This window comes from Equus caballus, chromosome 6, assembly GCF_041296265.1.
Source record: "Equus caballus isolate H_3958 breed thoroughbred chromosome 6, TB-T2T, whole genome shotgun sequence".
Classification (NCBI taxonomy): domain Eukaryota; kingdom Metazoa; phylum Chordata; class Mammalia; order Perissodactyla; family Equidae; genus Equus; species Equus caballus.
In genome coordinates this window covers 97,788,672-97,803,543 of record NC_091689.1, presented here as the reverse complement: position 1 = coordinate 97,803,543, position 14,872 = coordinate 97,788,672, and the positions used below count along the sequence as shown (strand labels likewise).

General features: G+C 44.8%; 1 protein-coding gene across 1 annotated transcript in view; it reads right to left on the bottom strand.

The window, feature by feature from the left end:
• The window catches only part of MYRFL (myelin regulatory factor like), a 118,834-nt gene extending 108,172 nt beyond the window's left edge, over positions 1-10,662 (bottom strand). The window contains exon 1 of the mRNA XM_070271928.1: positions 10,501-10,662. Within this exon, the coding sequence (XP_070128029.1) occupies positions 10,501-10,546 (46 nt within the window). The 5' untranslated portion in view covers positions 10,547-10,662. The remainder of the gene's footprint in view (positions 1-10,500) is intronic.
• Positions 10,663-14,872: the final 4,210 nt, after the last annotated feature.

Genomic DNA, 14,872 nt, shown 5'->3' with positions numbered 1-14,872 from the left:
AGAGCAGAGCTTCCTAACCTCCTCTGCGGCAGAGACCTCACTGAGCATCTGTTGAAAACTATGGAGCCTTTCCCTACGAGTATGAGCCTACACAAGTACCTATTTCCCAATTTCAGAGAGTTCCAGTGCCCCGTGAACCTTAGCCCAAGTTAAGGACTCTGAGCACAGAGTAACTTTTTTTTTTTTTTTTTTTTTTTTGCTGAGGAAGATTAGCCCTGAGCTAACATCTGTACTAATCTTCCTCTATTTTATATGTAGGTCACCACCACAGCATGACTGATGAGTGGTGTAGGCCCACGCCCAGCATCTGAACCTGCAAGCCCAGGCCACTGAAGCAGAGCACACCAACTTAAGCACTAGGCCATGGGGCCAGCCCCCCAGAGTAACTTTTTTAAGTCAAAAAATGCACATTAGTCTCAGGCAGATAATGACAGTCTGCAGATTGATATTTTTAAAACTTCCCAGCAAATAATTTGGCAATGCTTACAAAGCCCTAAATTTTAAAAATACTGTGTGCCAACAATTCTATTTTGGGGAGATTCATAGAAAATAAATGACTAAGGATTTGGGGGGAAAAATTTATCGCAGTACATGTATAACAGGTAAAAATCTAGAACAAGCCTCAATGTCCAACAGTAAGAGATGGGTAAATTATGGAACATCTCAAAGAGGTTCTCCCACGTGCTCTGGGGACTGACAATGGCAGAGGTCTTCTTCTTGCTCTTTGTTGCTGTTTCCAGATCCCTTCTTCACAAGCTCCAGTTCATATGAAGCACATGCCACATGGCTAGGCCATCTCCTCGCAGTGGCGTCTACCAAACTCTCAGTCACTTTTCCTTTGTCATTTGAACCAGCATCTCGTTCCGTGCCTTCCCCTCTCCAACACGGCTCTTGCATCACTGCTGGTAGCTTCAACATCCACCAATAACATCCAGCCTCAGCTCTCACATACTTCACCTCAGCCACCTCCTCTCATGACCCCTCCTGACCTGGGCGTCCCCAGGCACTGCACCATCCTCTGAAACCTCAGTTTCAAGTCCTGTGCTCTCTGACTAGCTGAGCCTTCCCGCTCACTGACACTGGCACGCCTACTCTACTACCTTCACCCATGGGGACCCCGTTCACGCCTTATTCCCACTTTTCCACCCCTCCTCACCCCCCTTCCACTCTCACCTCCCTTCTCACCCAGTTCGATGCCAGGGTCCATCACTCTAACCACCCACCTGCAGAGACTGGTGACTCTCCTCCCTTCTCTCCATCTGTGGAACTCAGGGAAATCTCACCTTTAGTGAAACCCAGTTCTTCACCCACTCCAGGCCTGCACCTGAATAGCAGCTGAATGTTGCTGAGAAGATCGTACAAATGTAATGACCTCACTAAAGTACCTCACCACAATCTCCAATGGACATGGCACCGACGAGTAATCCTACTGTTTATTTCCCAGCAGATTAGCTTTTTTTCTCTCTGTAGTGAATTGAAAAATAGTCCCCCAAATGGTCTGACCACCAGAACCTGTAAATGTGAACTTGCTTGGAAAAAGGGTCTTAGCAGATATAATAAGTTAAGGATCTCAAGACAAGACCATCCTGGATCAGGTGGCCCTAAGCAAAATGACGAGTGTCCTTATGCGAAGAGGAGAAGAGAACAAGGTGATGAGAGGGCGGCGGCAGAGATCTGAGTGATCAGTCCACAGTCAAGGAGCAGCAAGGATGCAGCACCCCCACAAGCCAGGAGAGCGACGTGCAACGACCCTCCCCCACAGCCTTGCGTTAGGGCAGCCGTGCCAGCTCCCTGATTCTGGACTTCTGGCCTCCAGAACTGAGAGAGAATACATTTCTGCTGTTTTAAGCCACTCAGTTGGTGGTAATTTATTACGTCAGCCCCGTGAAACTAATATGCCCTCTGAGAAGATAACTTCATAATTTACTCTCCCTCCTAAAGCCCTTGAACAGTGCCCCCTACAATCCCTCCAAGCTCCCTCTTAGCGCACCTCAAATTTCACAGGTAAAGCAGCAGGAACCTAGCAGGCTCCCACCTGAAATCTAGCTCACCCCTCCACCTCTGCTCCTGCTGCCAGTCAGCCAGCGCTCCTGCTGCCTGAGGGCACGCTCTCTCCAGCTGTTCCGGACCCATCCTCACCCACACTCTCAAGGCTCCCCTCCCACAGTTACGCCCCCTCCGCTTCTGCATCCACATTGAATCATTCCCACCAGCAAACCATGCTTTAGTATCTCCCATCTTAAGAACAAAATTGTCAAATAAAAACTCTTGCCTCCACACCCCCTCCAGCTATTGCCCAATTTCTCTGCTCCTGGCACAAGGGAGCTTCTCAAAAGCATTACAGGCGTCAGCCTCTCACCTTCCTCTCTCTCCTACCACGGACTGAGCTTTCTTCTCCCAGTTCATGGAAACCACTTGTCAGGGTCATCCACAGCCTTCTTTCCCAAATTCCATGCTCAATTATCTGGGATTTCAGAAACACTGAAAACATTTGACTACACTCTCTTTGAATCACTATTCTTTCCTAGCTTAACACCACACTCTCCTGGCTTTCCTCCCACCTCACTTAGCATTCCTTCGCTAGTTGCTCTCACTTGGATCCCTAGATGTCATCGTGGGTCCCTCTTGTCGATCTCCCTTCTTGGGACCTCATCTCCTCTCAGGGCTTTAAACACCAACCATATGCAGATGACTCCCATTGATATACACAGCCCAGGTCCCCTTCTTGGGTACCAGATTCAACCATCCAATTGCCCCCTCATCATTTTCTCTCTGTCATCTAACAGGTATCTAAAATTTAAGTGTCCCAAATGAATTCTTGATTTCACACGTATGTGCGCAGACACACACACATGTACTTGCACTACCCCCCAGTCTTCCGTATCTGAGGACATTGTCCCAACCTCCACCAGTTATTGATGTCAACACCTTGACATCATCTCAACCCCTCTGCCTTCCTCACCCCACATTCCATCCATTTACAAGTCCCACTTTTTCTCTTGCTTAAAGCTCTCACTGGTCTCCTATCACACTGAGAATAAAATCCAGACCCTGATGTCATCTCTGACCACCCTCCCCACTGTCACTCAGAACTGTCCCCTCCTTGCTCTGCTATCCCCACCCCCTCCACCTCACCCCTGACCATTCTGAGCACAGGGCCTTTGCACAAGTGCTCCTTGCTGGAATGCTCTTCTGATGGATGACGCTCTTCTGATGGAATACTTGCTCCCAGTCATTATTCAGGTCTCAGCTCGAGTGTCAGCCCCTCAGAAGCCTTTCCTGGTTGCCTTAGCTTAAGTAACTACCCTCCCTTCCTTCGTCAGTCTCTCTGCACCATTATCTGGTTTTATTCTCTTCACAATTAATGACTATCTGAAATCACTTTACTTATTTGCTTATATCTTTATTGTCTTCTTCCTTCGACTAGAAGAGGAGCCGCTCTGGGGCAAGGACTCTGCGTGTTCACCACTGAGTCCCTAGGTCACCTGGCTCATTCGATTCGCTGATGGAACAAGTGAAAGGCAGGAGAGAATGACAACCCTGCAGCCGCTGCCTGGACGGCCTTCCAGCAGGTGATTAACCTCTGTCGGCCTCGTGCTTCTCACGGGAGGACAAAAGTCCCTGCGGGAATGCTCTGATGCTAGACAGAGCAAACGATACTAAAGTAACAATGAGAATAACAACAGCCCACACTCACTGACCTCTCTGTGCCAGGCACGGAGCTTCACAACCACGCTGTGAGGCAACACGATTATCCCCATTTTACAAGGAAGGAAAGTAAGGCCTCAGAGATTTACTTACCCACCATCCCAGAGGCAGCAAACGGCAGAGCCAGGACTCACACCCAGGAGACTAACTCCGAGGCCATTCCTCTATACCCAGCACACAGGAAATGGTCAATGAATAGCAGTATTTATTATGAATTATGTTGTAGGTCAAGGATTATCAGACATTTTCCACAAAGAGCCAGAGATTGGGGCCGGCCCCGTGGCTGAGTGGTTAAGTTGGCACACCCCACTTCAGCGGCCCAGGGTTTCACCTGTTCGGATCCTGGGCATGGACATGGAACCACTCATCAGGCCACAGTGAAGCGGCATCCCACATAGCAGAGCCAGAATGACCTACAACTAGAATATACAGCTATGTTCTGGGGGCTTTGGGGAGAAGAAGAGGAAGAAAAAAAAAGATTGGCACCAGATGTTAGCTCAGGTGCCAATCTTTAAAAAGGAAAACAAAAACACCAAGGAGCCAGATAGTGAATATTTTAGATTTTGAGGGCCGTGTGGTCTCTTTTGTTACCACTCAACTCTGCCAGCATAGCATCAGAGCAGCCACAGATAAAATGTAAATGAACGAGTGTATTCCAATAAAACTTTTTACAAAATCAGGCTGCAGGTCAGATTTAGCCTGTGGGCCATGGCTTGCCAACCCCTGTTGTAGATGAGTAAGTAATGATAAGAAGAGATGTTCACTCTATATTCCATGAAAAAGTCCATTATTAAAGAGTATAAACAGTATAATCCCATTTTTGTTTTTAAAAAACACATAAGATCAACACTAAACTGAATAGCACTTATCACTAAACAGTGAGATTATAAGTGGCAACGATGTCCTCATTTTCAGTTATGCGCATTTTCCAAAGTTGTCCATGTATTGAATGTTTAGCTTGTAAGACATTGTGGAGTCTTCCAAAAACCTAGTCCTAACTCCAAAGTTGAAAAGACGACATCATCAATAACACCACAGAACGTGGTGGAGGGTTAGTCAGGTGATTTTGTTCCAGATTCCCTGGAGGTGGGAAGACCCTCGGCAGTTCTGAAATGCAGGGCATGTGCATTTCACCTGGTTAGCTCTGGCCTAGTTATGGTGCATTTTGAATTCTAGTTAAATCGTCTTCTCCCTGAGGATCCCAGCATGAAAGCAGAAAAGGGATTTCTTCTCTGTGGCACCAAGCCAACACCTCTTTGTTTTGGATGCTTTGTGCCATGGCAACAGTTTCCAGCACCTGCCAACATCAGAGAGGACTGTTCACATACTCATAAGTTGCTTGCGTGAGCTGGCTGATTCTTCTTGTCCTTAGTGTGTCCTTGTTCCCAGACAATGCTGTCCCCACACAGAAGCAGAGGCTGCCTCACTAATAAACAAGGAGCTCCTGCCTCTGTGGGATAATTTCTGAGAGGCTAGGATGCAACAGCACGTCTAAAATTCTACCATTTAGAGAAGGTAACCTTTTTTTGGCTCATCTGATCAAAACGGCTTCGTATTCAATGAAAGCGTGGTGAATACAAGATTCTATAGAGATGTAAGATGGCATCAGATCATTTGCCATTTGTACTTTCCGTGCAAGCTCAGGTTTTATCGGGACAGAAGGAAGAGGGCATAAGGGTCCTGGTTGTCTGAGAGGGCGAGAAAGTGGTGGTCCCAAAGTGAAAGAAAGACAAAGAACTCAAAGACTGGCCTGAGGACAAAGACGCCCTTTACCCAAAGCACAGCCTTGCTGGGGGCAGCCCTGGCAGTGGGCAGCCCCTGCCGTCCACACCGCACTCAGCTCTTCAGGCCTTCTGACCCTCTCACAGGAATTCAGAAACATCACCAGTCAGTTGGTTTCATTTCTGCAGAAATAACATTCAGGGACCACTGGAGACAGTTACCATCTTCTTTCTGGTAAGGATGGAACCTGAGACTTTCCACCAGCAGGCAGCACTGTCTTAACCGCCGCCGCGGGTTCCGTTCTCGGGACCTTCCAGCTGCTGGTCAAGTTTTCCTCCTTCTGTATGGAACTTGCTGTGTTCTCCAAACCCAGCGTTCAGCAACTGTGTGTTGAACGGAACAGTCCTTTGCACACTCTTTCATTCATGGATCCTATCAATGTTACTTGTATAAGTGCTGACACCATCCAGGCACTTTTCCAAGCTACATCTCGTTCTAGCCAGCAATTCTACTTGCCTCGCCTTGAAGCCTTTCTAGATTCGTCCCACTGAGTCAGGCCCTCAGTCACTGCTTTTCAGCTCCAGAGCCTTCTGCATTTTCCCCGTCTTCCTGCACATGTGGCACCTCCGTGGTATTCCTGCACAGCTCGTGAGCAGCGGCTGCTTTTGCCTGCCCTGCATCCCCACCAGCCTCTTTTAATAATAGCTACCTAGAAACTTAAATCTTAAGCAGGGAGACGGGCCAAAAATGTCTGAAGCTTCTTTGACGGCAGCTTCCTGAATGGACTTCGTTGCTCTTAGAGCTCAGGAGCTGCCGCGTGGTTCCCGCGCTTCTCCTTGTCATCCACTCTTCAGGTGTCGTTTTCCCCTCTGCTCAATCAGGTGGGAGTCTCCTCTTTTGTTTCAGGACAAGCTGACAAGCACTTGAGACCCTGCTCCAGGACACTATGAAGAGGATGACTAAACAGCTTCTCACCAACGCAGAACACTTCCTCTTTAAAGATTAAATATATGAGCAATAAATTACTCTTCTCAAATCAGTTTTTATAAGTTGTTCTAAAAATCTTGGGAATAAAAGATGAGTCCTCTGATATCAAAGTAGTCCCAAAGAAACACCCATAAGGAAAGAAGAACGTAAGGTCACAGCTTTCAAAAACAAATGAAGAAAACTGAGAAATGGGATTTACTGTACTTCATTTTCTTATTCCCTTTTACCAGAGGGTTGTTGTAAGAATTAAATGAAATGATGAATGAAAGCGAATAGCACAGTGCTTGACACGTGGTGAACGCCCAATAAACGGTCCTAATGTGGTTCATACGCCAGGGGCAACGGACAGTCTCCGAGTTAACTAACCTAACGCTCTGCATGTTAAAAGATACATTTTTTTTTTTTTTTAAAGATTGGCACCTGGGCTAACAACTGTTGCCAATCTTTTTTTTTTTTTTCTGCTTTATCTTCCCAAACCCCCCTGTACACAGTTGTATATCTTAGTTGCCAGTCCTTCTAGTTGTGGATGTGGGACACCGTCTCAATGTAGCCTGATGAGCGGTGCCATGTCCGCACCCAAGATCCGAACCCTGGGCCACTGCAGTGGAGCGCGCGAACTTAATCACTCAGCCACGGAACCGGCCCCTAAAAGACAAATATTTTTAAAGATAAAATCATGATTCTCATACCAATGTAAGAAGAACTTATATCAAAGGTTTTATTTACTTAACCAGTGAAGGAAGCAGAAAGATGTTATAACTGGTTCAAGGAGAATTCAAACAGATATACTGATAGATGAATAGATAGGTAGATAGATGATAGATAGAGAGAGGGACATGTAGATGGAATTCAAACAGCAGACATATATCTAGATCTAGAGAGACATACAGATATAAACATTGTGCATAGATACAGATATAGGTAGATACAGATAGACAGATATCTAGACCTGGATATGCCATGGAATGAATTTACAAATCAATGCAAAACTGGCTTGTACTGGAACTATTGATCCCCTAAGGACATAATTAATTTGCATATGTGTGGATGAAAATAATTTGCATTGATATCAGATATCTATAACATGTAGTTTTAAAATACATAGCTCTTAAATAATGAAAGGCACAAATCCCAGAGAACCTGATCGCCCAGAAGAGCATGACCTAGACATAGTTTTCTACGGAAGACCCAGTAATCTATTCATCCACAATCAAAGTCTTTTATAATTTTTCTTTACACGGAAGAGAAACTCTCAAACAGAAGAGTTCTGCTGAATTAAACTCATTCTCCTTTATTTAAGATAACCTGATTATAACATAATACATTCTATGAAGCACTTAAATAATAAAGTATGAAGAAAATAAAAATCTCCATATTCCTACCACTAAGAGATAACTATTCATACTTGAAGTGTATTCATCCAGTTTTTTCTACGTATTTGTGTGCACGTGTATACATATAACTGTTTTCAAATTAGTTTTAATAAACTTTATTCTAGAAAGATATATCCAATTGTATTACATATACCTACTTGTACTCTACTTTTCCCCTTTATATCATAGACATTTTTCCTTATCATTTTTAATAGCTACAAAATATTCCATTACATGGAAGAACCATAATTTATTTCACTAACCCATCACTATTAGAAATTTAAGTTGTAACCAATTTTCAGTTATTAAAACAATGTTCCTCTCTTCTGACCAGCCTTCTCCTGCAGCGGTGCCAGCTCTGCTGAAGAAGCCAAACATCTCACATGGCCTCTGAGTGTCCAGGGGACACTGGGATCCCTAGAGCACCTTCTTCTGCTCTAGCTAACAGGCCCACCTACTGCATCAATGGCAGACAGGGGATCTGAATTAGAGTTGGAACCACCAGCTGCCTGGAACCACCCCCTGTTCTTGTCATTGTCCTGAGACACACCATACAGATTTAGACATATTTGAAAGTTTAAAATAAAAACTAAGATCATCAATGGCTTTGAGCCCAAGGCCATTTAATTCAAGATATCGTCAATCCTTTTAATTAAGATACTTTTCAATACGAAAGTATTTATAAGGAAAAATACATTATTTAGAGCTTCGTTTCTCAGAATGAAGAGTCTGAGGAAATGGAGAAAAACAGCTTTCAGTCGGGTAACAAATTGCCAAACTTTTCTTGATTCTCAGATCTTGACTTTTTTTTCAAGATCATATTTAATTAGAAACTGACACCCAACGAGAGCACGACATGCAACAACTGCCTCTCTTTAGAATACCATGTCTAGTTTTGTGTCCTCATTCTAAGGAATATTCGAGAATGGAAATCATCATCCTCTACAGGAAAGGCTTCAAGGTCCTACTGGCTACCACTTGAAAGAGGTGGTGTTGGACTTCGCTCACAGTAGGTGATCAATATTTGCTGAGTAGTGGAAGCAACAAAAAATCGACGACTCGCTGTGTGATTTCAGGGAGAGGAGGATGGCTGAGCTGGTGCCTCCATGTTTCCTTTCTAAAGTCTACATCCTTTCCATCTAGTCACGTGAGGATAATGTAAGGAAAATACTGACCGTTTTCTCTCTTTCTGTGGAGAAACGACTCCCTCCTCACAAGAAGGCTTCATGGAGCAACAGAGTTTGTTTAGACTAAGAAATGCTACTGTAATAACCAGACATTGTAACAAGCTACACAGAGGATGTGTGGAAACTGTATTCCCAGGGACTTCTGAAAACAGCACAAAGAAGGACAGCATAGGGATCCCCGGTAGAACTCCACTTCCCAAGACGGCAGGGAGACCAGATTAGTTTTTCAGATCCTCTCCAGCTCCACAAAGAAATCAAGCAGACTTTTCGCATTTGTAGAATGAATTAGTGGTTTCTCTAAAAGAAAGCAGTTGTAACTATAGCTTGGAGCTTGCTATCTACTGTTGGAATGGAAGTTGCACAGGACGTAACACCAGGCAGTAACAATCGATAATGTTATGTGTGCCTACTGTGTGCCCAGCACAACCCAGGTGGACACAATGACTAGGCCACTGGCAGAGGCAGCACACTTGTTGGGTGGGTCATGGGGCTGAGATACACAGTAATTCTCTTGGTCTTATATTCCAAACGCAAAATGCAAGCCACAGAAACTACTGCACTGTGCTCATTCCTTCTGATAGTGACCTAGAATCACACTCTCCCTGGTATGACACCCCGCACTGTTTGGTGCTGGGTCAATTCCATTCAACCTTTAAACATCTAGTATTTGTCGGACACTTTACTAATCACAAGAAACGCCAAAAGCACTTCCTCAGCATCTGCCAGGATCCTGTAAAGGAGCAGGTCTGCCCTCGAGCCTTCTCATACCCCTCCTGGGAAAGGCCTTGCAATGTGAAGGGCTGTGGCCACGTCTCCCTTCCCGTGGAAGTCTGAGTGCGGCCACCTGAGAAGGAACCGAAGCCGCGCCCCAACGGCACACCAAACGGTGCCACAAGATGGCAAGTCCTTGCTGACATTTTCAACAGACCCGCGACAGAACATCAGGCCAGCCGAACGCAAGAAGCTGGACTGCCACTTCAGGCTTTTACAAGAAATAAGATCTGTGTAACTACGTCCCACAGTACCCTCGCCCCTGAGGAAAAAGATGCTTAACTTCAAAAACAAACCATCATGCAACCGCACATTTTTTAAGGGTTGCGAAAAACGAAGATGGGATTGGGGGAAAAGGTGCTCCTTTGCTGTTTTAGGCTGGGTTGTATTTGATTATTGTAAGACAATAACTGTCCTACGTAAAATCTTACATTTTTCTTGTGCTATCTTCAGCAAGTTTAAAGATAAGACAAAATCTACCATCTTTGAGATGTAGGGGATTAGAAGGGATAGAATCCAGGACAGGGACAAACACTAGCGACAGAGATGACCCCTTGATTCTTTTACCAACCAAGCGCTAAGACGGAAATCCTGTATCCAAACCACTACCCATACCATGGATTTCTGCTACAAATGCAGCAAACAAGGCTGCAGTCCGATTTCAGGACAGCGAGCACGACGGCGAGCATCTCTCCCGAGGCCAGCTTAGCTGCAGCCCACGCAGGCACGGCTCCGCGGAGGCGGCCTCTTACCTTCGAAGAACTGGCGCAGAGCCTCGTCCTCGCCCAGCACGTCCATGGCGCTCGCGCCCCGGCTCGGTGCTCCCGGACTCGGCCGTCGGGCCTGCGGAGGGGCCGGCCGTCCTCCGGCTCAGGCCGAGGACCGCTCCTGAAAAGCCCTCGCTTGCTTTCTGCGGGAGGGAAGCATATCTTCAGCCAGCGAGCTGTGCCCGGAGAACGGTGACGTTCTCGAAACGACTGTGAAGCCAGGAGGAGAGGCAACCGTGCAGAAAAAAATTCCCCCAGCAGCAAAGCCCTCTACCCTCCTGTCGGGAACTCTCTCTGTGCTTCTGTCTCTGTCTTAAGGACCTTTGTCCTCCGGGACACACGTAATTACATAAATGGGCAATAAATATAGTCTTATCTCTTACTTGTCCTTTTACACCAATATAGCTCTCTCACTCTCTATCAACCACATCGATTCAGCTACAACCAAGCAAAGATGCAGGAGTCTTTTTCCTTCAGACAAAGGGGGCAAATCAACGTAAGCACTTTTACAGAGACCAATAATAGCAGGTAATTTAAACAGGCTTGCCATAACGAAAAGTCAGCACTTGTTAAATACTTCCAAATTTACTCACACTGAAAACTTACATTCCTTGACACACGTAGTCTAGTGCCTCCGGAGTTTATTTTCTTTAGAAGTATACACCATAAAGTACAAGAGGTCTCCCTAATGAGCAATAAAGTCACATCTGATGTAATAATTCTGACAACCAAGTAAATGGTTCACTCCTAGCTGGTTTCACTCCTAAACATAAAGCCGGACCACAGTAAATGTTTGGTTCCACTACCTAGCTATTAATTTATTTAATTACAGCCTAAGAAGACAATTAGAAAATTAAACCAGTTCTTTCAGCCTCTTCCTCTTCTCTTTCTCCCAACTCTTATTTTTAAAACGTTTTTAACCTACAGAAAAACTGAAAGGATAGCACCATGAAATACCCATACTCTTCATCTAGATTTCCTATTTAGTAATATTTTCCCACTTCTACTTTTTCTCTCTTGATATATAAATATACCTTTTTGGTTGAGCCATTTGAAAATAAGTTGCTGACATCTTGACATTTCACTCAGAAATAATTCTATGTGTCTCCTAACAAATACAGACATTCTCCCACATAACCAAAATGTCATTATTACATCTAAGAAATGTAACATTAATTTAATACTAATATCCCACATACAATTTCCATCACTGTCCCAAAAGTATCTTTTATGGCTTTTTGTTTTCTGATGAAGGATCCAATGCATGTTCACATGTCGCCTTTGGTTATGTCGTCGTGAGAACACAGAACACTCTGCTTGTCATTTTGGTGGTTGGCGGGCTTTTTATGACATGGACACTTCTTTAACAATCCAGGCCCACTATCCTGTAAAACGTGTCAGATTCTGAATTTGTCTGATTGTTTCATTATTGTTAGAATTAGTGCAGGTGATGTGGTATACTTCCTAATGAGTATTTCAAAACTTCACACCTATCAACCGTTCCTTGAAAACGAGCAAACTGATTTTACCTTGGAAAGAGAAGAGGTTTAGAGTCCTATTTTGAAGGTCACATTGGGACCCAGATCTTTAAGGACAAAACACAAAGTTGCTTAAAGAAACGGACTGTCGGGCCAGCTGCTGACATAGTGGTTAAGCTCACACACTCTGCTTCGGCGGCGTGTGGTTCACAGGTTCAGATCCGGTGCAGACCCAGCACCACTCATCAAGCCACGCTGTGGCAGCATCCCACATACATAATAGAGGAAGACTGCCACAGATGTTAGCTCAGGGACAATCTTCCTCAAGCAAAAAGAGGAAGATTGGCAACAGATGTTAGCTCCAAGACCAATCTTCCTCACAAAAAAAAAAAAGAAAAAGAAAAAAGAAACATTTTCTGTTTGTTTCAATTCAACTTGTGCTAAACTCTGCTGGGTGCAGGAAATAAAGGATGAGTAAATAATGGGCCTGCCCTCCACAGGCTCAAATCTAGGGCATGAGAAGACACAAGTAAGTATGTCAAGCAGACTCTGATACGAGCCAGGAAAACATCCCAAGATTACATAGGGAGGAAAGAGTAACTTAATCTGGGAGAATCTGGAAAGGTGTCCCAAAGATCTAGACTCCGAAGAGACTTAAAACAATGGACATGTTTTTAAAAACGGGAGCCACGGGGGGCAGAGAGACAGCACAGGCGCCGAGACGGTGTTACAGCATGTGCTTGTGCAGTGAGGGAAAAGAGGGCAAAGAGGCTGCCGAGGATCCGGGTAGATTTTGAATGTTGGGCTAAAGCTGAATTTGATTTCATGCATATTCATTCTAAGAACATCTGTGGATGACTTCTATTTGGGTAGTTGTGGTGCACGATAAAACTAAATCTAACCCAGAAAGATAGCTGTGTTACTTCTGGGTATATACCCAAAGGAAACGAAAAAAGGTTCCCAATGAGATACGTGCACATCCACGTTTATCACAGCACTATTCACAATGGCCAAGATACGGGACCAACCAAACGTCCACGGACAGACGAAGGGATAAGAAAGACGTGGTGCACACACACAATGGAGTATTATTCAGCCACGGGAAAGGAGGACATTCTGCCACCTGCAGCAACACGGATGGGCCTTGGGCATATTATGCTAAGTGACATAAGTCAGAGAAAGACAAATACTATTGGCATCACTTATATGTGGAATCTAAAAAAGTCAAACCTGTAAAAAAAAAAAAAACAGAGTAAAACGGTGGCTACCAGGGGCTGGGGGTGGAGGATAACACTGATGCTGTTTAAGGGCAGACTTGTCACAAGTGGTAACAAGCACAGAGATCTAACGAACAGTAAAATGAATATAGTAACAATACTATAATGACATAAGGTGATCAATGCCACTTCACTGGCAGCCACGATACAACATATCAATGAATCAAAGCAACACACTGTCCACCCTAAATTTACAAATCGTAACACGTCAAATGTATCAGACAAAAACAATGTCAAAAGTGATGCACGATTTAGTCACACACACACACAAAGAAAGATCGCTGTGTCAGGATGTGTCGGTCAGGGCAGCTGCTAAAGTTAGACGAGTTAAGAAACTACTTCAAGAGTCCAGGGAGGCAGTAATAAAGCCTGAAGATGATACAGAACCAAGAAGATGTGACTACTGACTGGTCACGGGAGCAAGGAAGAAGTCAGACGTGATGTTTAAAAGGATTTATAGAGGCTGGCCCAGTGGTGTAGTGATTAAAGTTCGCGTGTTTTGCTTCAGCAGCCTGGGGTTCACAGGTTCGGATCCCGGGTGCAGACCTACACGCTGCTCATCAAGCCACACTGTGGGCAGCATCCCACATATAAAATAGAGGAAGATTGGCACAGATGTTAGTTCAGGACCAATCTTCTTCACCAAAAAAAAAAAAAGAAAGAAAAAGAAAGAAAGAAAGAGAAAGAAAGGATTTATATGCCTCTAGGTGCAATACGAATTAAGAGGCCTAAGACATGTAGCCTATGGCTAAATCTGGACTTCAAGAGAAGCTCCCAGCTGTATATAAGGAAACATAAGTCATCACACTACATACACTGCCAAGTGAGGATTCGGGATCTTTCCAACAGTTCACCCAGAGACTTCACATTCTCAGCAACAGAGGAATGAGTGACAGGAAGGAAACACCACAGAGAAAGAAACCAGGTTCCACCTAATGGGCTGAGAAGCAAAGGTTAGAACCGGGTTCCCAAGTTCAATTACTCACAGGGCCAGGCAGATGAGTGAGTAAAATGGATGCAAATAAGCAAAAACCAACCGTGCAAGCACACTGATAACTGACAACTGAGCCTTAGTCTTAATGCCGGGAGACGGTGAGGGGTGGCGGGGCGCAGGGCACACCAGGGATGGCAGTCCTGCTGAGGGGGAGCCACCCAACTTCCCCCAAGAATTGGGCTCAGGGTGTCAGATGGACCATTTTAAAGGAGAAGCTGGAAATGCAGGTTTTAATTTGAAATCTTCTCCTTTTAAAATGTTGCAACCAATTTGTTTAAACAAACAAACAAACAAAAATAAACCAAAACATTGTCAAGGACAAATCCACTCATATGAACACAATTCAGCCTGCAGGCTTTCAGGTGTAACCTCCGGGTCAGAGGCAAAATTCTAACCACCAACACGGTGGGAGGAGTCAGAGAACTGACACAAGGCCTCTTCCCTTGATGATGGTCTTCACATCGCTAACATTTTCCAGTTCCGTTGGGCATCCCCGTTTTGCAGATTCTGTGGAGATTCATCTCTCGGATGGTGATTTAACGTGGCTGTGGCTTGGGCCGGTTTTGGGACGGCGTTTCCTAGAGAACTCCAGTAGATGAATGGGTAAA